At 40.6% G+C, this 24,014-nt stretch overlaps 1 protein-coding gene across 1 annotated transcript in view; it reads right to left on the bottom strand.

Moving 5' to 3' along the window:
- nhej1 (nonhomologous end-joining factor 1) overlaps positions 1 to 24,014 on the bottom strand; it is a 116,508-nt gene that overhangs the window by 92,293 nt on the left and 201 nt on the right. The window contains exons 2-5 of the mRNA XM_088606824.1: positions 21,843 to 22,029; positions 20,091 to 20,306; positions 6,283 to 6,421; positions 4,737 to 4,795 (exon numbers count right to left, since the gene is read on the bottom strand). Of these exons, the coding sequence (XP_088462950.1) occupies positions 4,737 to 4,795; positions 6,283 to 6,421; positions 20,091 to 20,306; positions 21,843 to 22,028 (600 nt within the window). The 5' untranslated portion in view covers position 22,029. The remainder of the gene's footprint in view (positions 1 to 4,736; positions 4,796 to 6,282; positions 6,422 to 20,090; positions 20,307 to 21,842; positions 22,030 to 24,014) is intronic.

The raw sequence follows: 24,014 nt of genomic DNA, 5'->3' as shown, positions 1-24,014 counted from the left end.
AGGTTGCTGCTGGAAGAGGTGTTAGTGGGGCCAGCAGGGGGCGCTCACCCTGTGGTCTATGTGAGTCCTTATACACCAGTATAGTGATGGGGACACAATACTGTAAAAAGGTGCCGTCCTTCGAATGTGACGTAAAACCAAGATCCAGATTCTCAGTGGTCATTAAAAATCCCAGGGCGTTCTCCTCGAAAAGAGTAGGGGTGTATCCCCGGCGTCCTGGCCAAATCTCCTATTGGCCTTTACCAATCATGGCCTCCTAATAATCCCCATCTATAAATTGGCTTCATCAACCTGTTCTCCTCCCCACTAATGGGCTGATGTGTGGTGAGCGTTCTGGCACACTATAGCTGCCGTCGCATCATCCAGGTGGGGGCTGCACATTGGTGGTGGTGGAGGGGAGTCCCCATTACCTGTAAAGCGCTTTGAGTGGAGTGTCCAGAAAAGCACTATATTAGTGTAAGGAATTATTATTATTATTATTACTGGTTGAGCTGCAACACTGCCTTCACTGCTGAATAGTATGTCATGCATTGCCCTAATACAAAATCCAAATGCAACAACTGCAACAGGACATACATCAAAAGCTGCTATGAAAAGATCACCACAAATATGAAGGCCCATGAACCCGACTGAGATCACCGTTACACTGGTGTGAACAACATCAGTTGTAAGCTCCCTCACGTTAAATGTTGCTACATGAGCAAAACAGAAGTGTACGCATGGGAAGACCAGCAAACCAAAAGTGTACAAAATCCGTCAGTATTAAAAATCAGTCAAAGCTGATCTCCAAAGTATATTTTACAGGAGGACAAGGCATAGTGTAACACAGTATAACACAATTTAACTTATTCTTTTATTTAATAAGTTTGATATTGATCATGCAGTGACTTGTATAAGTTACAATAGTCACTGTGTTCAGATTGGAAATTTATTTTGGTATTTGTTTACTTTTCTTCTCTTATAGAATTGGTTTTACCCGGAGGATACTGGTTCTGTGGGCCAGTGTGACCTTAGGAGCATTAAAATCTGTTGGATAGAGAAAGGAAAGATCTGACTTCTTAAAAATCGGGTGACATTTTTGATAAACTCTCTCCGCTGACCTAATGTACAGCCGTGTCATTGCTGGTTAACTAAAAACCACTGGAAAACAAACTTATTCTCCATTGTGAACCAGAGACTCCATGTGAGTTGACTTGTTCACAGCTCTTAAGCATTATCCCAAGTGGGACCTGTACAGTTGAATGCAAAACGTTGGGCCCCCCTGGTCTAATTGCATGTTTCACTGAATCTCTAAGTGAAAAGAAGTTAACACAGCCCCTGCAGGGTACAAACTTAAACATGACACATTTCTGCACATTTTAATCCACAATTACTATTTACTTGCTCGGAAACTGATCCGATGTGCATGGCGGAAGCCACATGTCACAGCAATGGCGCTGCAGAAAGACTTAGCTGACACCGGAGTAGTGGTCCATAGAATTGTTTTGCTTACAGAATTCAATTCAATTGCAGAATTGCATTGCTTGCACAAAAATGATCCTCATGGAAGAGTTGTCCGAAGGCATGCCCTAGCTTTTCGGTGGACCTAGACAAGGTTTTGGGAAGAGGCCCCTCCAAGATCATGATTTGTGTGGACAGTACTATTATCAGCTCCCACCCCCAAATGATTTGACTATTTAGAGCAATTAAATAAATGAATTGTCTCACTAGAAAACTTTTATTAACCAGCTCTGAAGAACACATCACACATAACTGACAAGAATGAGAAGCACACATTTCACAAAGATCACATGGGTTTTAACACCCAGATAGTAATTACGTGAAACGGGAGTCTTTTATCTTCTAATAAAATATCTCAAGTAGATTATACGTCTGGCTTGTCTACCGCTTGCTAGTTACATGGATCTGACAGACTCACAACCAAATGAAACACAAATCCATGATTACAGTGGCCTAACCTGGAGTAGCTCTGTTCTGAGATCGCTTATCTGGCTCTTCCTTTTCTCTGTGCCTGACCGGTATGTCCTTCTGGAGGTAGATGTATGTTTACCACTTGCAACCACAGGATTCTAATCTCTAACCGTTACAACACGGTTTGTTATGGAAATAAAAGGTCACTTTTAACGTTTCATTGCTTGTCGGATGTTGTGACGAGTAATTTTATTGATGATTCATTACATTTACTACCTCCTGAAATGAAACACGCAGCATTCAGTGCAGCGGCAGCTCAAACCACGCCGATATTGTCATTTTTCGGCAAAGATGAGAGTCATTTACTACATCAGTGAAATCAAATACTACACTTACATTTCACAACTAATAATATTAATAATATATTATAATTAATTAATATTACAATTTATATCAAACAAACTTTAACAACCTAGATCAGGACAGTAGCAATAGGAAGGCACACTGGAGGGAACTGCTTGAACACAATTGTGTTGTGTTGCACATTGAGGGGGCCCCCTGGTGGCCTTGGGGCCCTAGGCAGTCACCAAGGCCACCTAGTTGGCCGAAGCCAGGGGCCAGCCGTGATTATCACCCCCTACTAGGGTGTACTCCCCACCTTGCCATCAGCTATCAGAAAGGTTACAAGAATTTGGTGATAAAAAACACAATTCCCATGTAAAAAAAAAAAGTATTTCCAGGTTTAAAATAAAACGCCAAAATGAAATTCACCACTACTAGAGCAGTACAAGGAACCGTCGATTGGGCACCTCCATTGCAAATAAATGCTGCCAAAAACACAGAAAACCTTCATTCGGCTCCACTTGGCTACAATAAAATGTACCCCCAAAAAATAGACATTTTTCCCCCCACTTTGCTTGCCTAATATATTTCAGAGCTTATTTAGAATTTCTAGCCAATATGACTATGACTCCTACAGTATATGCACCACATTAATGACAAAAGGGTATAATTCAATATATAGTCTAATGAGCGTGTTTCAGCCGGGATCTAGATTATGATTGGGTAGACCCACAGCAAGTTTTGAGAAAGCATAAATAAAAAACGGAACTGAAAATAGAGCCATAGCACAGCAAGTACCTGAAAACAGAGGCACACGGTTATCTCGCAGAACAACTTTCACCTTTATGGCACAGACTCTCCCACAGCTGTAATATAACAGGCCCAACCTGTTAAAACCCAAAATGCGTAATTATAAACCTACATTTTTTTACCCACAAGCACACTACGACCAGTCAGCCAGCCAGTCTAGACAGGTCAAGTGGGCTTCTATTTGTCCGTTTCGGTTTTTATGTTCTTATGCACTATGATAAATAAGGACTGTTTTCATGTCATCGCAGAATATCACACAAAAAGATACTGTGAACAGCGTAAATGTAAACAGATGAACTATTCACCAACCACTTCCCAGCCTAGGATAATTTTATCTGGGCTTCCTTCTTGCCCTTCCAGTCTGAAGGACACTGCTGACGATGACAGCAACCCCCAACCCTCAAAACTACACCTTGGTAAAAAAGCACACAAGTGCCTCCATTTTATGCAGAGGCTTTGATCAAAGCAGCACTCTTCCTCCGTAACCAAAGCAGGCTCTGTTTCACATTTCCACATATTTATTCTTCATATTATCAAAAGCTCCAGGAACCTTCTTTTTTAGTGCTATACCACAGGACAGCCCGTGCTTTTATTTCTGCAAATCTGAAACGTTTTTGTGCAGAACTCAATTTCACAGGTGGGGGCTTACCGTAGGTTTGGGTATTCGTCTCTTTTACGAGAATTCAAATATAAACCGCCACATACTGCACAATGTCTCAGATTTTTGCAAACGAAGTGAAGACCTTAGCACAGAAAGTCACAAGAACTACAGTATATACAGTAAGTTGCATAAGGACAAACAGTGTTTCCACCATATTGGAGTAACCCTTTGTCAACTGGAGTTTGTTGTGGATTGTGATGAAATAATTCAATACTTAATTTCTTGTTTGTCTTAGATTCAGAAATAATCTCTTATGCGTATTATTTCCAAAAAACATTGCATCAGATTTTAAATTCACTCTCGGTTTCCTGAACACCTCCTAACAGGTTAGTATTTAAGGTACAGATAACAGGTGAGAATGATACTGCATCAGAAACTCCCATAATAAGCATAATTTTCAAAAACAGCTCAGCTAAAGGTTCTATAAGCTTACGTAAACTAAACTGTAATGAAGACTAAAAATGACAGGGGTACTTCATGGTCAGGATGGAGAACTACTGCTTTACAGCTTTACTGTAATTCCTAAATGTAGAATGCACATCTTTCCATTAATATGCCAAATTTGCATTAATTTTAAATGCAGATAAAAAATAACATCCAATATACTATTTTGCATTGAACCTCTTTTCCCTAGAGCAAAAGTGAAAATTCCTTAGTGAACATTAAACACTACTACTAAAGAAAAGCAACTGTGTTTCTTTGAGGGCAGTATGAAATTATATACAGTACCCACAAGTAAAGATCTAAACATACAATGAACATAAAGGCATTAACATCGACCAATACAAATCGCTGTCATTCTATATTTTAATCAATGTATGCAGAACATAACTGCCAAATTAATTTAAGCCCTTTGCAAAACATGAGAGGCCTACCCATTGGCAGAAATCAGAGGACTACACAGATTCTATTCACAAGTATTTTTATGAGCTTTGCTTATACCACTGCAGACTGCAGACTTTTTCCCCAAACTCCTTCATAAACAACAAAAAAGGATTTATTTTTTTCTCACCTCAGAAAGGAAATGCTCCCCATAGTGCTGCTCTACAAACACTTCAGTTTCCAAGCGACCTGTTAATTGAAAGCCACAAGTCAAACTTATTAAAGAGTCACAACTAAATTACTATTACCTTAAACACTCGTTTGCACAAATGCTACAACTATAAGGCAGAACTGTCCAGCGCAAAAGGAGCAGTTCAATATGAGACAATAACTGCCTTTAATAACACTGTCATGTGCTGAGGTGAGATATCAAAAAGATGGAAAGAACTGAAATTGAACAGAGAAAACTATGGAGCAACTTGATTGGTGTGCTCAAAATCCTCAATGGTACTGACAAAGTCAACCCAATGGACCTTCAAAACAGTTTAACATGCACCAGCTTTAACACTTATAACACTGAGACAGGGAGGCAAATAGTTACACAAAGGGAACATTTCATCGGCGGAGCAGTGGTTCTGTGGCTAAGGATCTGCGCCTGTGGCAGGAAGGTTGCAGGTTCAAATCCCGTGGCCAGCAGAGGAATCCTACTCCACTGGGCCCCTGAGCAAGGTCCTTAACCTTAACCCCAACTGCTCCAGGGGTGCTGTATAAATGGCTGACCCTGTGCTCTGACCCCAAGCTTCTCTCTCCCTGTCTATCTGCCAGTGTGTCTCATGGAGAGCAAGCTGGGGTATGCGAAAAGACAAATTCCTAATGCAAGAGATTGTATATGGCCAATAAAGTGATCTTATCTTATCTTACCCTGGTGTCTTTCCAGAAATGGCTGGATGAGACGCTCAGATCCTATAAGTGCTGGCAATCAAGCAGGCTGCGTGGGCCACATGGACTCCTGTCATTTGTGATCTTTATTTATTGAATAAAAATGTCCATTTTGAGGACCGACAAGGAACAGGGGTCTGCGCTTTTTAAACCCTGACAAAAACGATGTCAGTGACCCTGCTGTCTGTGTGTTTCAGACAAGTCCTGCAGATCTGAGCTGTCCTTCCAATGTCGGTGCAATCAAGTGAGGGATTGTGCAATTATAATGAGTCACCCATCTGATGAAGGTGCTCTCTGACAAGGCTTTGTGCATTTTGCCACCTGAGGAGCTGAAGCAGTCTGACAGCCTGTCTTCGCACAGTTAAGGGTTTAAGGGTAGCACCCATCAAAATTCAATAGTCTAATTACATAATGATTTCTACTCTTGTTAAATGTTGGATGGTGTGGTAAGTGATAGGCAACCATTAAGAGTCATTTGAAAACTACAGGATACTAGTTACAAAACAAACCAGCGCTATAGGGATCAGCTGTTAAATGTTAAGTGAAAACATTACATTGACTGTATATAAAACCCTTCCCCATTCATTCAAAATGGAAAAAAAAACTCCTGGTGGGAAAAAAGGGTTTAAAAAGTTTCAGCACTCAATGGGGTACAGCAGCAAGCTTCAGAGGCCAAGCGTATTTTTTACCAAACAGGCAGAAGAATCCCAAAACTGAACACAGTAAAAAAGATCAACAAGTACGTTGTCCTTCACCCACGTCTGAATGACAGCGCTGTGCCTCCCACTAGCTCTCACCTCGGCTCAGCGCGACCCCACTCTCCCGGTAATCTTGAATTTCCGCATCCTTCCTCTGAAGCAGGGCTGTCAGCTCCTGCACCTGGCAGTGCAACAGCCTGCTCACGGCCAGCAGGGGGCGTACAAGCTGCTCACAAACCTGGAAGGCAGGACAGTTCATGAGCGAAAACTGCAAACAGTGAAAGGGAACAATCCCTTTTATCTAGCAAGTGGGCTAACACTGGAACTCATTTTAAACCTTTCCACATTTCTCCCTACATTCAACAAATGTAAAGTAGATGAACTTAACACTGACGAAGGTCAAGGTTGAACAATTGCTCAAAAAAAGTAACCATATTAGCACAAAGCTTTCAACATTTTAAATCAACACTGTAAGAAAATAGCTTCACTGATTTTTCTTTAAACGTATAAATAAGGTTGAACAATGAAAAGTTCACCTGTAATAAACCATTAATGAAAAATAACAAATATATTCTTTAAACTTCCTAATTAAGTTGTAATTATTACAATTTCACTGAAAATATTTAATAATCATACTTTCTCTCCCTTAGCTAGACTTCTGATTGCAATGTTCTTTTTAAACACCTAATAAAACAGTTTAAATTTGCAAAGAATGGGCAAAAACGGTGCCAGCACCGTGTGCAAAACTGCAAGGTGACTCAGAGCTGTAACTGCTGTAAGGTGCTTCCAGCAGCACTGACATGGGGAGGTGAAGAGTTAGGAAACTAACACGTGTTTCCCTGCAGCTTTAACAAACATTTAACTGCTTTTCCTCCCTAAGTTTAAGTATTTCACATAAGATTGAGTATTCAAAAATATTCATTTAAAAATATGTATTAGAACTATGGCCAGCAGCCATATCACCCTGCAACTCATCACTGGCACCCCACTGAAGCTCAGCAGGTGTGAGCCTGGTCAGTACCTGGATGGGAGACCTGGATGGGAAAAACTAAGGTTGCTGCTGGAAGAGGAGTTAGTGAGGCCAGCAGGGGGCGCTCACCCTGCGGTCTGTGTGGGTCCTAATGCCCCAGTATAGTGATGGGGACACTATACTGTAAACAGGTGCCGTCCTTCGGATGAGATGTAAAACCGAGGTCCTGACTCTCTGTGGTCATTAAAAATCCCAGGGCGTTTCTCGAAAAGAGTAGGGGTGTAACCCCGGTGTCCTGGCCAAATTTCCCATTGGCTCTTAGCAATCATGGCCTCCTAATAATCCCCATCTATGAACTGGCTTCATTACTCTGCTCTCCTCCCCACTGATAGTTGATGTGTGGTGAGCGTTCTGGTGCACTACGGCTGCCGTCGCATCATCGGGGTGGATGCTGCACATTGGTAGTGGTGGAGGGGAGTCCCTATTACCTGTAAAGCGCTTTGAGTGGAGTGTCCAGAAAAGCGCATATAAGTGTAAGCAATTATTATTATTATTATTATTATTAAACAAATTGGGACATTATTGGAAAGAGAAACACTTTTGCAGGGCAATAAGTAGCATGTAATTGAATCTCACCTTCAGCATCTGCCTCCAAGCATTGGACTTGAATGACACAAAGCCGACTAGATTGGTGAACATGTCTTAATGATCCCGTATAAAATTGAAATGCCTGAGAGACCTCCATAACTTCAGAATGATGAAAAACCCCTTACAACCTACCAGTCTTTGTCTTTCCGAAATAAAATTCAACTTAACGTTTCTCATCAGAGAGAGTTTGTCACATTTTCAATGACATCGAAACCACCAGCTACCAAGTCTTATTCTAATATAGGCACGGAGGACAGCATAGCAAGGTGCTATGGGATGATAAGGGAACATAAAACATAACAGGTGACAGTGAAATTGAGCCCATCCTGCTCATTTGGTTTGTCCACCCATTACATGAAGGAGTCTAGAGGTTAGGCTGCAACCACTAGGCAGAGACATCTGCATCTCTCTGCGTAAGGAAGAATCTCCAATTCTATCTTTTTAGTTTCCAGTTTTGAACCCTTGTCCTTGTATAACTAATTACAGAACTCAGTACACACCTTAGTAGTCTGTGTGTATGGTTCATGGGATTTTACGTACCTAAATTTCCTTTTAATGTCCTACAAAGATTTTGCTCCCTTAACCTGTCCTTGTAGCACAAGCCCCCGAGACAAGGAAGCTCTCTTTTTGCTCTTCTCAAATCCTTTTTGTAATAAGGTCACCAAAACATTGTAAATTAGGTCTTATCATTGCATTAGAAAGATTTAAAAAATAAAAATAAAATATCAAACTAACCGCTTTTATCCCCAAGCATGTTTTTTTAAAACATTTTTGTTACCCAACATTGTTTTGTTGAGAAGACAGTAGACTCTACATAAAGAAATCCCTTTCGTGTACAGCTTTATGTAACACGATATGTTGGGTATATTCCTCCTGCCACTATAGATCACTTTGCACTAACTGTGAAAATCCATAATTTTGTAATCGCAATTCCCTTACCGATCTCTACCATAGCCACCCTATAGTGCGGTGGCTCTGTGGCTAAGGATCTGCGCCTGTGGCTGGAAGGTTGCCGGTTCGAATCCTGCGGCCAGCAGAGGAATCCTACTCCGTTGGGCCCCTGAGCAAGGCCCTTAACCCTAACTGGTCCAGGAGTGCTTAATAAATGGCTAACCCTGCGCTCTGACCCCAAGCTTCTCTCTCCGTCTGTGTGTCTCATGGAGAGCAAGTTGGTGCATGCGAAAAGACAAATTCCTCATACAAGAAATTGTATCTGGCCAATAAAGTGATTTTATTTTATACCATTTGCGAATTTTACTAGTTTGTCTATATTCTGTATCAGCACTTGTGGTGGTGCTGCACATTGGTGGTGGTGGTGGAGAGGAGTCCCAATTACCTGTAAAGTGTGTTGAGTGGAGTGTCCAGAAAAGCGCTACATAAGTATAAGGAATTATTACTAATTACTCTGATTCCCTGCAGGGCTGCTCCCTTTAAATTGCATAGTTTTAAAAATTCAATTCGATAATGCTGCAGAATATTCACAACACTCGTTTAAAACCAGTCTGAACTAGACTACTTTCTCTGCTGTTCTATTGTCCTTCTCCTCCTTCTCTGTAACGATGAACACATTGTATCATTTGAATCTAACCGTTTTAAATCCATACACAGTTTTCTTTTCAGAATCCTAAAAAAAAAAGAACTGAAATACAACCTAAATGGCTCTGTCGGGATGTTAGGAGTCCAGGGAAGGTTTTAGATTATTTTAATTGAAACAAAAATATACATTTCCTGAGAGCGCCAAAGGTGACACACAAAAGGTGTATTCCCCACAGTGCCCTGAATTACAACAGTGTTACAGAGGGTTTTACAGTCTAGTCAGGTTACTACCATGAATGGGGTTTTAAGAGTGATCATACCCTTTATGGCATGCAGAGGCTACTCCTGATGTTATCCCACCTTTAAGTCCGTGTCACGTACAATTGCAGGTGTCTGTTTAAAATTCACTCGAGCCAGGTCAGGGGTAATGACCCCAGGCCACAGTCTGATTTCTACAGCTTTATGACTTTACCTGTATCTTCTTGCAGGCTGGTGCCTTCCGGGTCAGAGGTGGCAGAAGCAGAACTAAAAACTACTGGAAGGGCAATTAGGTGTGAGAATAACATTTTTTCATGCTTTAGCATTTGAAAGCGGAATCACATTTTTAACGTTTTAGCATATAGATAAGAAAATATTGAACATTTTATTAAATATTTTAAAAAAATATTTTTAATTGTTTCAGCTTTCATTCACACAATTATTGATCTAAAATGTAGAAATAAGGTCGATATATTACCCAGCTGCATCTTCTTTTTTAAATAATAAGCCAATGAGTAAAGCAATTACAACATCGAACAATTTACAAGCTTTACGGGCCACTGCTTTTATCTTGGTTATTCTATCATTTACAAAATTATTCCCCAAGAATATAATGTTCCATGGCACACTTTAGCCAAACTGTGTACTCTAGGAATACAAATAAATTGTTTGGCAACTATTTTGCAGTGCTTACCCAAGTTTCCAAACAAAAGAACATGGTTTTAGAATGCAGTCTTTCACTTTCTATATACACAGTGTTTCTGCTGCATAATTGGAACAGAAAAGCAGTGAAAAAGGAAGCACAGAGAGGTGTCTTTGCTGAAATCACAGCTAATATGAAATTAAACCAGTTAAAAATACACTGCCAGAAACAGAAACTCTACAAGCCAGAAAAAAAGGGGAAAAAAGCTCAAGTTGAGGTTTGTGTAAAAATGGTAACTATGTTGGTCAGCTGCGGTGCTGGTCATAATATAGGCCGCCAGTTTCCAGACACACTGCTGTTCTGAACCAAACAAGGAAGCACAGACCACAAGGATCAGTTTCCCTGCTCCTTTCTGACTTTTTTTTTTAATAGCCTTCCTATTTCTGTTAGACAGTACATAGTGAATAAAATGCGACAGGGCATCTGCAAAACACTATTTGATCAAAACCAGTGACAGAGGCAAGCCAAGAACGCAGCAGGTGGCCAAAACAGCACGAGGTTTTAATCAAGTTCATCCATTCTTAATCATTTGAACTATTTTGCTTCAGTTTCTCTTTTTAAACTTCTCTGGGATAAGGTCATTGAAAAGCACAGATCCGGAGAAGGGACTATTTGAACACTGAAATTTCTGAATATCCCTGTGAGCACAGAATGCTCGTTTGTCAAGACACAGAAGGTGCATCATACCTCCAGTCACTGCCTAGACCAAACCGTCCCTCCAAACTGAGGACCCAGACAGGAAACAGGCGAGAGACGCCACTGTGAGACCAACGACAAGTTTGAAACGGCCGAGATGGGAGAAAAAAACTCACAGGCCAGCTTCGTGGAGTGATAAGGATCTGCGGATTTGTCAATACCTTTGTACTTTTTATATTGCTATAGATCCTTGCTACATGGGCTGCCTGGATACATCTGCTGCAGATTCACTCATAATTCAATTCAATTTATAAGGCACTAAATAAAGCACGGATTGCTTTAATAATGTTTCAAATTAAGGTTTTATCTCTTTAACTTTAGAGGATTTAAAGTTAGTATATAAGAACGCTCTGGTTCTGCATGAGGGCAATGTTGCTATGTCACTATAAGAGGCACACGTGGGACCCTCGGATTCAATCAGTCTTCACAACTGTGGCAAAATGAGTGTCATATTAATGTTTGTACACCCACCACAAAAGACCCTAAGTTCTACCTTGGCTTATCAAAGAACTAAGGCCACTGGCAGTACAAATATGGATAATGTACCAATCTAATCTCATTGTCACCAACGCACAAGCCTACAGTATGTTTTTTGGGCAGCTTTAACAATTGCTTTGAATTTACTGACATGATATCAACTGCTAGAAACTATTTCAAGTACAGTAGGTAGCTGTGTCAGCATGCGCAGGCTTTTCTTTTCAGCATGAATAAACCTTTACTTTGGTAGAGACTACACATACTTTCAAAACATTCAAAAAAGACGTGACTATACTCTTAATTCTATTGGAACACCAATTTTTCCCCATGGTTCTCTCAGACCATAATGCAATTTTAACTACAAAGATGAAGCCATCCAGGTGGAGATACTGTATAATACTACACTACTCCAGAAGGAGGAATCTATCTAAAATCCAAACTGCCTGAATTCATCATCAAGGGATAAGTGATATGAGGTTACAAGGTTAGGTTATCAAAGGCTTTTTACACAACAACAAAATAATAAATATAAAAATAACTTTTATTTATAAAGTGCCTTTTGAAAGCTAAGTATGCTGCACATAGTGAATAAAGGAAAAAGAAGGAGAAAATAACAAGAGCACTTAGGTTTATAAGGACGTATGCCAATTAAATATAGGCCTTCACAAAATGTTAAGTTGGAATTAAAAGAGAGTGAAAGAATTTGTCTATCGAAGTTTGAGGAAGATTATTCCACAACTCTAGAGCAGCGACAAAAAAGGCACAGTCACCAAATGTCCGTGATTTAGTCCTTGGGACAGTGAACAGTCGACCAGCCTAGTAATCTGATGTCATTCTCATGTAACTGAATACAACAGATCTCCAAGAAATAGCTGACTTGTAGCCAATTAGACAAACCTCTCAAAGCTCACGCACTACAGAAATTTAAATTTAAAAGTACAAGCAAAAAAGGCCAAGCTGGATAACTTACCAAAGGAGAAGTTTCCTTATGCACACCACTGTGCATATCTATCTCAAAAGACCTGGGATCCTGGAGCTATATCTTGACTAAGAAGGTTTTGACCAAAACAGTCTCTTTAAAACAATTTTAGAAACGGGGCCAGTCACCGAATAATACACTTTGTTTAACATAATTCTTGCCTTATCACGGTACAGCCAGTCCCCGTTAGACAACATGACAAGATCATGACAAGTGGCAAAACAGTGTATAAAGGTAGAATTGTTCTCCACAAGAACTAATGTGTAGGGTTATGAAGTGAAGAGAGTAAATTTTGCCCGTGCGAATTAAAGCATTAATAAATGAGTTCCCATAAGAATTAATGGTCTAAAAGTCAGTCAAAGACCATGAAATAGATTAAGTGTAGGTTTCCCTTGTAGCTAAACAAATACAGTACAAAAAGGTCCCGTTATAAGTCTAGGTTACACTCCTAAATAACGTAACTTATAGCAAAATGAATAAGGGAAACGGATCTCAGCTACTGAAACACAATACCCCCTTTCAGTTATCACAAAACCACAGCCCTCCCCCTTGCTGTAGGGGGCTAATAATTTTATTTAAACATTTAAAAAATGTATTTAATTGCAATTGCTGATGGGAACTTAATCTTTCGGCAATAAAACATTTTTAATGTAATCACTAGTGAAACTAGATTGAAGGTAGTATGACCCAGATTCACATTTGTACTTCAGTTTAATTTAAGAGTTGGCTTCAAACATGAGCAATGTAAGCTGGGATTCAGCACATTTGCCAGGAATTTTAAAATTCTCAGGTCTATGGAAGACAGAGCACAATACAAGTCACTTTCAACATGAAGTCTGTTCCAGTCTTACCTTTGATCATCAAAAGTGCAGAGAATCCAATCTCGTACAGATTGGAAGATGAAAATAGGACAAAAACGCGCAGACGTGCTCACCTGCTTTTGGTCAGACAGGAAAGTATTTCAACCAAAACTAACTGATGGAAGATGTCGTGGGCATTTGTGTCTGATTTTAGTTCATAAAAACTCTTCTCGGATGTTCTCTTGGCGAGGACTGTACCTCACAAATGCATGGATTTCCCACAAGTTTCCAAGTAGGATTTGCTGTTGTTCTATCCGGCAAGTATCTCTGGAATTCAGCACGGAGACTGACGAGACGTGATTCAATACCATTATTCAATGACTGCGAGTGGAACGGTCTGTCTCTATGGGATTTTGGTACCTAAAATTTGGTTTAGAAGACTTTCCTGGTTAGCAACAAATAAAGTCAGTGACTCAAGGACCAAAAATTGGGAGAAGCTTGATAAGAAGGCGTGTCTTACGTTTCTGCTTTAAAAAAATGCTGTAAAAACTTGCCTTATAATTGGAAAAATTCAGAACTGTATATAAAAAACTCTTGCACCCCCTTCTGGATCTTTATATGCCTCTTATGGTGGGGCATCCTATCGATCCAGAACCCCTGACAAATAATACTCATGAAACATATAATGAAACATAACTAATAATGTAATTAGCTTGAGAGGCGTTACAGTACAATATACTGTATAGCTTTTCCATAGATGATCACTTTTGTTCCGATTGCATGGGAGGCATGAATACATATGGCGGAAACTGTCTGTCTATAAATTTCTACTCTGTTTTGTTTTTGGTCCCGATTGCAAAACATAACAGAACTGCATGCAGATTTGGTAGACAAGGGCTGGCCGGTTTAGCTTTTTTAGCTTATTTTACTTTCTGATTACACCAGTGAAAATTCCACCTGCCTTGAGCATGTCATGAGTCATGTGTGATTTTTTTCCCCTTTGTGTCTGTGGCAGGCAGTCAGCAGAGCCAGCTGTCAGTGACTTGACTCCCAGAAATTAATAACAATAATAATAATATGCCAGAACACTCACCACACGCCAGCTCTCAGTGGGGAAGAGAGCAGAGTAATGAAGCCAGTTCAGAGATGAGGATTATTAGGAGGCCATGATTGGTAAGGGCCAATGGGAAATTTGGCCAGGACACCGGGGTTACACCCCTACTCTTTTTGAGAAACGCCCTGGGATTTTTAATGACCACAGAGAGTCAGGACCTCGGTTTTACGTCTCATCCGAAAGACAGCTCCTGTTTACGGTCACTATACTAGGGCATTAGGACCCACATGGACTGCAGGGTGAGCGCCCCCTGCTGGCCCCACTAACACCTCTTCCAGCAGCAACCTTAGTTTTTCCCAGGAGGTCTCCCATCCAGGTACTGACCAGGCTCACACCTGCTGAGCTTCAGTGGGTTGCCAGTTGTGAGATGCAGAGTGATATGGCTGTTGACAACGGATTGATAATTCTTCTCCAATAAACAGCGGCCGTTTCATTAGCAGGTTTGTGAAATAGCTGGAGAGAAGGAGCTAATATGCCCATTAGGGCCCTGCAAGAAATCCTCACAGAAATTCCTTACACTTCTATAGCACTCTTCTGGACACTCCACTCAAAGTGCTCTACAGGTAATGGGCACGCCCCTCCACCACCACCAGTGTGCAGCATCCACTTGGACAAAGAGAAACTTGAACTGACTGTCATGTTCAAATCAGAAGACAGCAAGCAAGGGAAAATTTGTGTTTCCACTTAATAATAATTACTTACACTTATAGAACGCTTTTCTGGACACTCCACTCAAAGCGCTTTACAGGTAATGGGGAATCCCACTACCACCACCAATGTGCAGCATCATCTGGACTTGTCAATGTATGGATTTAATTTATTTGCACCACCATTTTGATGAAAACACAGCGCCCTTGAATAGCTTCCTCAGCTTTCATTCTGTTTTTTTCTTTTTACAGGCCTGCCATTTTCATTAGATTAGGGTGCAGGGTACGTGTTTTCATTCTCCGCCTGCTCTACGTCCTGTAGACTTTCAAATGTCATTCTCTTTTTTTTTTCTCACGAGTTAAAACTGCCTGGGACCCAAATCCGCTGCAAAGCCGCTGCAGGGCAGCCTGAACGAAAAGAAAATTAAACTGGGTGACTAAAGCTTCGTTGGACACTAGCGCCGAAATATAAAATGAACATTTTAACAAGTGCTTCATGTTTGTAGCGCTATTCTCATAACTGTGTGGATCTTTGCAAATTTATTTTGTCACAAATACCAGCTCACAGCCAAGGTGCAGAGCACTGTTCTACCTGTGTTCAGAGTTTCTGGTGCAGTATAGCACTGATAGACAGTGCCACTGGCAGCATTTTGGTCTTTCAACCTAGGCTAAGAATGGAAAAATGAGAGACTACCAGCAGCCCTGCCAGATGACACTGCTGTACTACTGCAGTGTCTGAAATAATAGGTTGGCTGGCAGTCCTTGGTATTATTATTTCACCGCAGAAATAGAAATAACTGCAGAGCTTGGCAGAGTGGCCTGCCAGGACATGGACAAAATGAAGTTTTGGTAGTGCTGCGGGCACAGTAGTTGGAAATGTGGCAGTCAGGAGGTGACAAATGTGACGCAGCTGGAATTTTAACTGCTTAACAAACAGATTCTGGGCTGTAAGTGGCCCTTTACTGCACATTTTGACCGCAGCCTTCCCCGAGTGATATTTTAAGTAATATAGAAAAGCAAAAATACTTTCAAGGGGAAATTAGGAGTCTGAAAGAATAGGTATATCCTTAGCAAATGTATTGATATTCCAATATTTTGTGACTGTTCATAAATGAAAACATTGCATTTTTGCAAATAAACGCAAAGCACGGTGAGGTCTGCATTGCTTTGGCCCAGGATGCCCGAGCAAAAAACATTTGCGATGAAACATTCCAACCGGCCTGAAAAGTAGCGCTCATTTGTGTAGCTCATATACGCAGTGCTCATTTTGGATAGGAGAATTACACCCATAAGTGAAGTCTGAGAGCAAAATCTGGCTGACAGTCTGACTAAAAGGAGTCGCAAAATTATTGACCTGGAACATACTGCACTGGAGTCACAGATAGACCAAGCATGAAACAAGTGTGTTCTTACTGAATCTGTAACTCAATTGAAATAATACAAATAACCCTTTTGCAAAGCAAAACTAGAACTGCCCTGAAAAATGTCATTTGCTTTAACACAATATTTTTGCATACATTTAAGCTGCTACAGTAAGATTTTTTTTTTTTTTGCTTTTTGCTTTAGCTCAGTCACCTCTCTTCACATCTGGAAGCTCCTCAGAGGAGGACTTATATTAGAGTGCTCTGGTATTGTTTTGGTCAGTTGGCGTGCAAAAAGGTGAAAGTGTTACATAAAAATCTAAGCCTCGATAAACTAACAGAGAACAAATGATCTTGGTCAAACAAGGTGTTTTAGTCACTTGCCAAATGAAAACATGTTTTGGCACCACGCATCAGGTTGACCGTGCCGAAAGAGAACATCTGTGACTAACCAGGGTGGAACTTATCTACTTCCATGGGGAAATACAGAAAGTACAGTGGTTCAGAAGTGCCAAAGACAAGCAAATGAAACCCATGTGCCACAGATAAAAAAAAGACGTGGCACCATCTGAAAAACGTGGGCATGCAAATTCAAAGGATGCAAAAAAAAACAAACAGAGCAGAGGTGCAAAGTAAAAATGTGGACATGCCTGTGTCTGCAACACATCCGTTTTGTTTATCTTTTTGCGCCGCAGGGCCACTGTATTGTAAGTACCGCACTGCGCTAGTATTCTGTTGTACAAAATTAACTCTTCCTGCTGTGTGCATTTATAATAAGAATTAATAATTTCTTATACTTATATAGCACTTTTCTGGACACTCCACTCTAAGCGCTTTACAGGTAATGGGGACTCCCCTCCACCACCGCCAATGTGCAGCCCCACCTGGATGATGCGACGGCAGCCATAGTGCGCCAGAACGCTCCCCACACATCAGCTATCAGTGGGGAGGAGAGCAGATTGATGAAGCCAATTCATAGATGGGGATAATTAGGAGGCCATGATTGGTAAGGGCTAATGGGAAATTTGGCCAGGACACCAGGGTTACACCCCTACTTTTTTCGAGAAACGCCCTGGGATTTTTAATGACCACAGAGAGTCAAGACATTTGTGATATTTTACCTTTTTTTGACAATGCCTTTAAACTGATGATACCCAAATGAATCTGATGAACTGCATATTTACATTTTAGTCATCTAAGGACTGAATTGGATTGCCATATACAGATTGCTGTGTTTTAAACCCACTCCCAACTCATAGAGCATTTTCCTCACACGAGCTTCAGCTTCTTTTATGCCAACCACTGCGGTGATGAGCATGCCCTAACTTTCAATTTGCATTGAATCTTAACGTACGGCATGGTTCCCACTGTCATTTGGATCATCTTAACAGTTGCCTTTTTTAAGTGAAGAGGCTTCTACCCTGAAACCCGGCCATGAATGCCACATGTGCGAAAGCAAACTGAAAGTTTTGACACTGTGTATCCTGAAGATGCCAGTTCCTGTTGGAGATCTCCAGCCGCTGTGAATTATGGCTGCCTCCCAAACCACGTGCGTCACGGAAAACGTCGGCGAGATACACTTTACATCATCTTCCTGGCAGAACTGCCTTTACACCGGTAACCTCAAGTTTCTTAATAATCAACACTCCATTGAAAAGTGATAGATACCGCTTTTTGTGGATTCTTTTACAGCCAGCCCTCTTTTTGAAGTCCATAACCATGCCACGCCAGCTATCTTAGTGTATTACTTTCTTTTATATCTCAGGTAAACAGGGAAACTTTGAGGGTCAATTTATTGCTCCAGAGGTGTCCACTGTGCTTACGAAGAGGAGATTGGGAATGCAGATTTGTTTGTTGCTGGATTGTATTTAAAGTAATGCTTAGAGGTGTGAATGATGTGGTCCTCTTGTCTTCTGGAAATCTAAGACTTTTGAACTATACATTACAATTACAGTATGTAACATTTTCTGATATCTTTAAGCAAGATTCGCCTTTCTCACGTTTGTGTTCCAATGTAATTGGCGGTTTTAATAAGTATGGTAAGCGCTGTATACAAAGCTATTTTTACCCCGATGAACAGCTATTTATACAGATTCTTAACACACACCAAATCAAGGGCTGCACACAGGTCTATAATAATAATTGCTTACACTTATATAGCACTTTTCTGGACACTCAACTCAAAGCGCTTTACAGGTAATGGGGACTCCCCTCCACCACCACCAATGTACAGCATCCACCTGGATGATGTGACAGCAGCCATTGTGCGCCAGAACGCTCACCACACACCAGCTATCAGTGGGGAGGAGAGCAGAGTACTGAAGCCAATTCATAGATGGGGATTATTAGGAGGCCATGATTGATAAGGGCCAATGGGAAATTTGGCCAAGACGCCGGGATTACACCCCTACTCTTTTCGAGAAACGCCCTGGGATTTTTAATGACCACAGAGAGTCAGGACCTCGGTTTTACGTCTCATCCGAATGACGGCGCCTGTTTACAGTATAGTGTCCCCCTCACTATACTGGGGCATTAGGACCCACATAGACCGCAGGGTGAGCACCCCCTGCTGGCCCCACTAACACCTCTTCCAGCAGCAACCTTAGTTTTTCCCAGGAGTCTCCCATCCAGGTACTGACCAGGCTCACACCTGCTTAGCTTCAGCGGGCTGCCAGTTGTGAGTTGCAGGGTGATATGGCTGATATATCCAAGCACACGACATGCTTGTCTGTGACTTATAAGTGTCCCCAGGATGAAGGATACGATAAGAAACATACCATATACACATTTCAGACGTGAAATATTTTCTTGTGGAGCTGCTCATTGCACACAGAAAACATAAATGAAGGAGGACATTTTCTCTTGTAGTGAGAAGAAAAGCAAAAATGCAAGAAGCCTCACCCTCTCCCCACCTAAAGCAAAAGCTTGAAACCCCTCCTGCACACATTTCCCAAAAGTCAAAAAGCTCTGATGCTTAGTCTGTGGCAAAAGTACTAATTTTTTTTAAAAAAAGACCCAAGGTTGATCGCTAACTAAATGCGTGAAAAACAGATCTATCTGTTTAAGGCAGTGAACGACTTTGTCGGTTTCAACGAGGCCACAGTGGGGCACCATGGAGTTAGTGGAACTATTTACATATATTTCTTGGTTTTTATGGGTTCTAGGTACATAAATTGTATATGTACATGACCTGTATGCTGGTAGGATCTCAAGTTAATTACATTATTTCTTATGACTATTAATTTACCCTTAAGCCATTTTGTTACGTTAGTTAGGAACATAACCTGGACTTATAACAGGGCCCTCCATACTGCATTAGGTAGCTACAAGTGAAACACACATTTAGTTTATTTTATGCTCCCTACCCAGACACCATGATATTAATTCTTATGGAAAAAGCCTCTTACTTTAAGTCGCACAGGCAAAATGTACACGGTCCTGAGCCCTCCATATTGACATCGTTCTTCAGAGGAAAACTTCCCCTTTATATGTTGTTTCACTATAGTTTGCGACTTTCCACCTCCTAACCCTCACGTATATCAGGGACCACCTGTATCGAATTCCAGGAGGAAGGATCCCATAAGGAAAGCAATACAGGAAGTACTTCGGAAAATGCAATGAGTTCAATGAATATCGGCTCCCAGACAAGCCCATAAAAGCAAAGGTTATTTGACTGTCCTCCCCCTTCGATGGAATAGCATTTAAATCCGGATCTTACCACCGTGACGGGGACTGGTGTGCATCGGAACTCCCAGTAGAAGGGCACTCCTGCAAGCTCACTTTTCACGCGCACGTGCAGGTTGTCTTGGACGCGCTCGTGCGAGAACACGGCCTCGCTCGCCCCGTGCTCGGCCCCTTCCAGCCTGGGCTGGGCCACCTTACGCAGGTGACGGAAGACGGACAATACTGGGGCTGTCAGACGCCTGTTCAGCTCCTGCGGTGAAAGCAGTAGGCATGAGCCATACACGCCGTAAAACCACTGGGATGTTTCTACTGCCTCAATGTTTAGATGAAATAAATGGAGTTAATCATATTTTTGTCAGGGTACTTTTTTTATTTTTGTTTTTAGTAATATTGCTTATTTATACCACACTTCATACATAATTACTTATTATCCTTCCTCCAATGTATAAGGGTACATACTGTTGTCAGATTCTACAATCATAAATGGTTCTTTGTAGCCATAATCTCTGAAGGACACATAATAACATGTCTATCTAATGAGCAATTACAGATTTAGATACAAGGATACAGATTCTGATACACAGTGCTCCAGCCTCCCAGTACACATTGATGAAAAAAAGGATGTTGCTATGACTGATGTTGCTGAGATTCCTGTCCTGCTCTGACTGATTATGTTTGTAGTTTTCCATTGTATTGTTATTATAAAATAATGCACTGAGTTTCAGTGGAGGGGTTTACCTATCGTAGCTGCAGCTGAGCTTACAGACAGGTAACCACCGATGATCAGACAAGAGATTTCTGGCGAATGGCTCTGGTTTATTGTAATGATCAAATTGTTCATTGTGAAAACAAACACTGAAACAGGCAGAATAAAATGATGGCAGCAAAACAAGGAAAGAAATTCAAGGCAAGAATGAGACAGAGACAAGAAACATCCTCCTCCTCTAGGATTGTGCCAGGCGAGAGCAGCTCGTTCTGATCAGTCTCGGAGACCAGATTCTGGCAAAGTCATTTTAACTATTTTAGAGAGACTGCTGTCCTACTTATTTTAGGAAATTCTGATTTCCTTTATTGTGCTATCCTCGGGCTAAACACATTCTCTCCTCATTTGGTGAATAATGAGATTGATTCCCATCCCCTTTTGGGCATCCATGTTTTAGGAAGGGAGACTTGATCGTAAAATGTATGCTTTTATTACGAGGGCAGGATTTTTCAGTTACATGCCTAACATTCTAGGTTTATGGGTCTGTAGGATGCAGGCCTCTAAGAGGTTTTGTGTATAGTGTAATATTTCAGGCTGTACATTGTGTAATGTTTTGTGTTGCTTATAAGGCTATCATTCCTTGCTAAATATTGGACTATACAAGTTTGACTCTTTCAGAAAGAACTCAAGTGCCTCAAATCACATCTACCATTCAGGTTTATATGTTTTAATTACTTTATTTCTGAATAACCCCCCCTTTGTAACAGTATCCTTTACCTGAAAACCACATATTCTTGTTTTAAGGATCACAATAACCCAAAGCCCATGAAACTAGCATTCCTTTTGGGCAGGACTATACCCTGGACAGGAAAGCAGCCCATCAAAAGAAACACAAAAATATAGAGAATTCAGAGATGCCAATTAGCCTAGCCTAGCATGAATCTGGGAAGGGCTGAGGACACAAAAACCACCCAGAGAAAAACCACACAAACAACTCAGGGAGCATGACACAGCAACATTAACAGCCATGCCACTACGCTGCCCGTACTAAATTTATCACTAAATACCAAAGCTTTTTCTAACCTGTGCCCGCTGTCTGATGGCTTCTGTGCTTAATTGCTCATGCCACACCAAGTCTAAGTCTGATAGCAGCAACTGGTAGGAGGTTTCTCCAAAATGAACTTTGGCCAGAAAACAAGTGCTTGCGATTTCCACGGGCACCCAGGGCTGGTACGACAAATCCTCAAGTGAGTGGCCTGAGACCTCCATCCTGCATGGAGAAGACATAAATAATGAGACAGAGAAGACATAATACATTGCACAATAAACTAAAATTGTCTGTCCTACTCATGCACACCACTCAGAATCAGAACAGGAACCCCCCCACACACACACACACACAAAAAACATGCACATTCAAGAAACTAAACACACCCATTTTATCCATTTATCTTGTTTTGTTTCCAGTTGTTAATTTATCCAAAAAACTTAGCCAGTATCAACCAGGTGATACTGGATATTCAGGGTATCAGCTTTGCCAGCCTCACTAGATAGTTTGTGACTCCTTTACAGTTTTAATACACTAACCCATGTCCTCTGGCTCTATTTAAATAAAAAACAGGTTGGCATTAGTCAGGAATACCCATTGAAAATGTATTTACTATAGAAGAAAAAAGCAATACACATGCATAAAGTAATATGAAAAACTGATGTTATATAATATAAAATTCAGAATTTATCATTTTATGAAGTTATACCAGTTGTTTTTCTATATATGTTCATTTTTTATTTAATTGTATCTGTAATTCATTTTCTGTGTGTGGCGTCTTAAGATTCTTCTTGAACAAAACGTATTTTTTTCTCAGCACTACTAAGCTAAATCTACAGTACATATAACGTTTTGCAAGAGTCTGTAAAACTGGTCAACTTTAGAAACCTAGTAACACCACCAGTTACCAGGAATGTTTTCCAGACACAAACAGCAGTGACAAAAGGAAGCTCTAAATTCACAATCATGAAGATGAACATTTATGCAAGATTACTGAAAAAGTTGAAAGCCACGGTTGGTTATCTGCTACTGGGTCACTCCGTGTCAATTCAACCAGAGTACAGTATCTCACCTCTAGAATGCGATTTCAAGCATGACTACAACTCTGCACCAAAAAACACCAAAGTGGGACGTAGGAAAACATTGAAATAACATACTTCATCTTATCTCCTGATAACCATCGTCTGCTAAATATGCAAGCAGAATTCACTCTGAATATGAATTTCCTCTATTTGTGGTGACTTAATCACCACAAATAGGGATCGCAAAGTATTGCAGAGGGTGGTGAAGTCAGGGCAGCTTATCACCAGCTGTGAGCTACCAAGCATCCAGGAGATCTACTCAGCTTGATGTCTGAAGAAGGCCAGGTCCATTCTCAAGGACCCCAGTCATCCCAGTCACAAACTGTTTTCCCTCCTACTGTCCGGTAAACGGTACCAAAGCATTCGGTCCAAGTCCAACAGACTACGGAACAGCTTCTACCTCCAGGCAATAAGACTGCTAAATAGCCAACCTGTAGCTCCTTAGCAAATCACCTGTAATGGCTACATGGACACACAATTCTCACTTTATTCAGCATAACTGCACTACATGTATATATTGCATACACCATGAACACATAACAGCTCTACTCACATTGAGTTTTATTCAATTTCAAAAATGTAACCTCAAATTTGTGAGTTTTGTGTTTTTGTGAATTTTTGTGATTCTTGTAATTTATGTGAGCTCGCAGAAAAAGACATGTCATTGCCAGCAACTACTGCTGCACGCCGTATTGTTGTGCATTTGATAAATAAACTTTGATTTGATTTGACTTAATCAGCATTTCCCTGTTCGTGATTTTTTGTTGTTTTTGAACAAATAATTAAGATGGTTGTCAAATTTAAAATAACTATTAATTTAATACTTGTTCGAGAACCTACAATCAATAAAATGGGAATCTTTGTTAAACACATTTTTCTTGTAAAGCACGTCACGTTCTCGCTTCTGTTTATATGAATTCGCACATTTAAAGTGTATAATTCCCTAATACTGTCGGAGACGGGGCAATCATTTTAACACGTGTATTTGTTTGGAGTGTGTAATGTAGCCTATAGCCCTCATAAACATTAAACGCCAAAATAAATGTCGGTATGATAAATATTTTTACACTTTCACAACCATTCGATTATAAAAATAAACATTTCATAGTCTACATTCAAATAATT

The sequence above is a fragment of the Lepisosteus platostomus genome, chromosome 14 (genome assembly GCF_059453375.1).
Source record: "Lepisosteus platostomus isolate fLepPlt1 chromosome 14, fLepPlt1.hap1, whole genome shotgun sequence".
NCBI classification, from domain to species: Eukaryota; Metazoa; Chordata; class Actinopteri; order Semionotiformes; family Lepisosteidae; genus Lepisosteus; species Lepisosteus platostomus.
The sequence above is the reverse complement of the archived record's forward strand: the minus strand, read 5'-3'. Positions and strand labels throughout refer to the sequence as shown.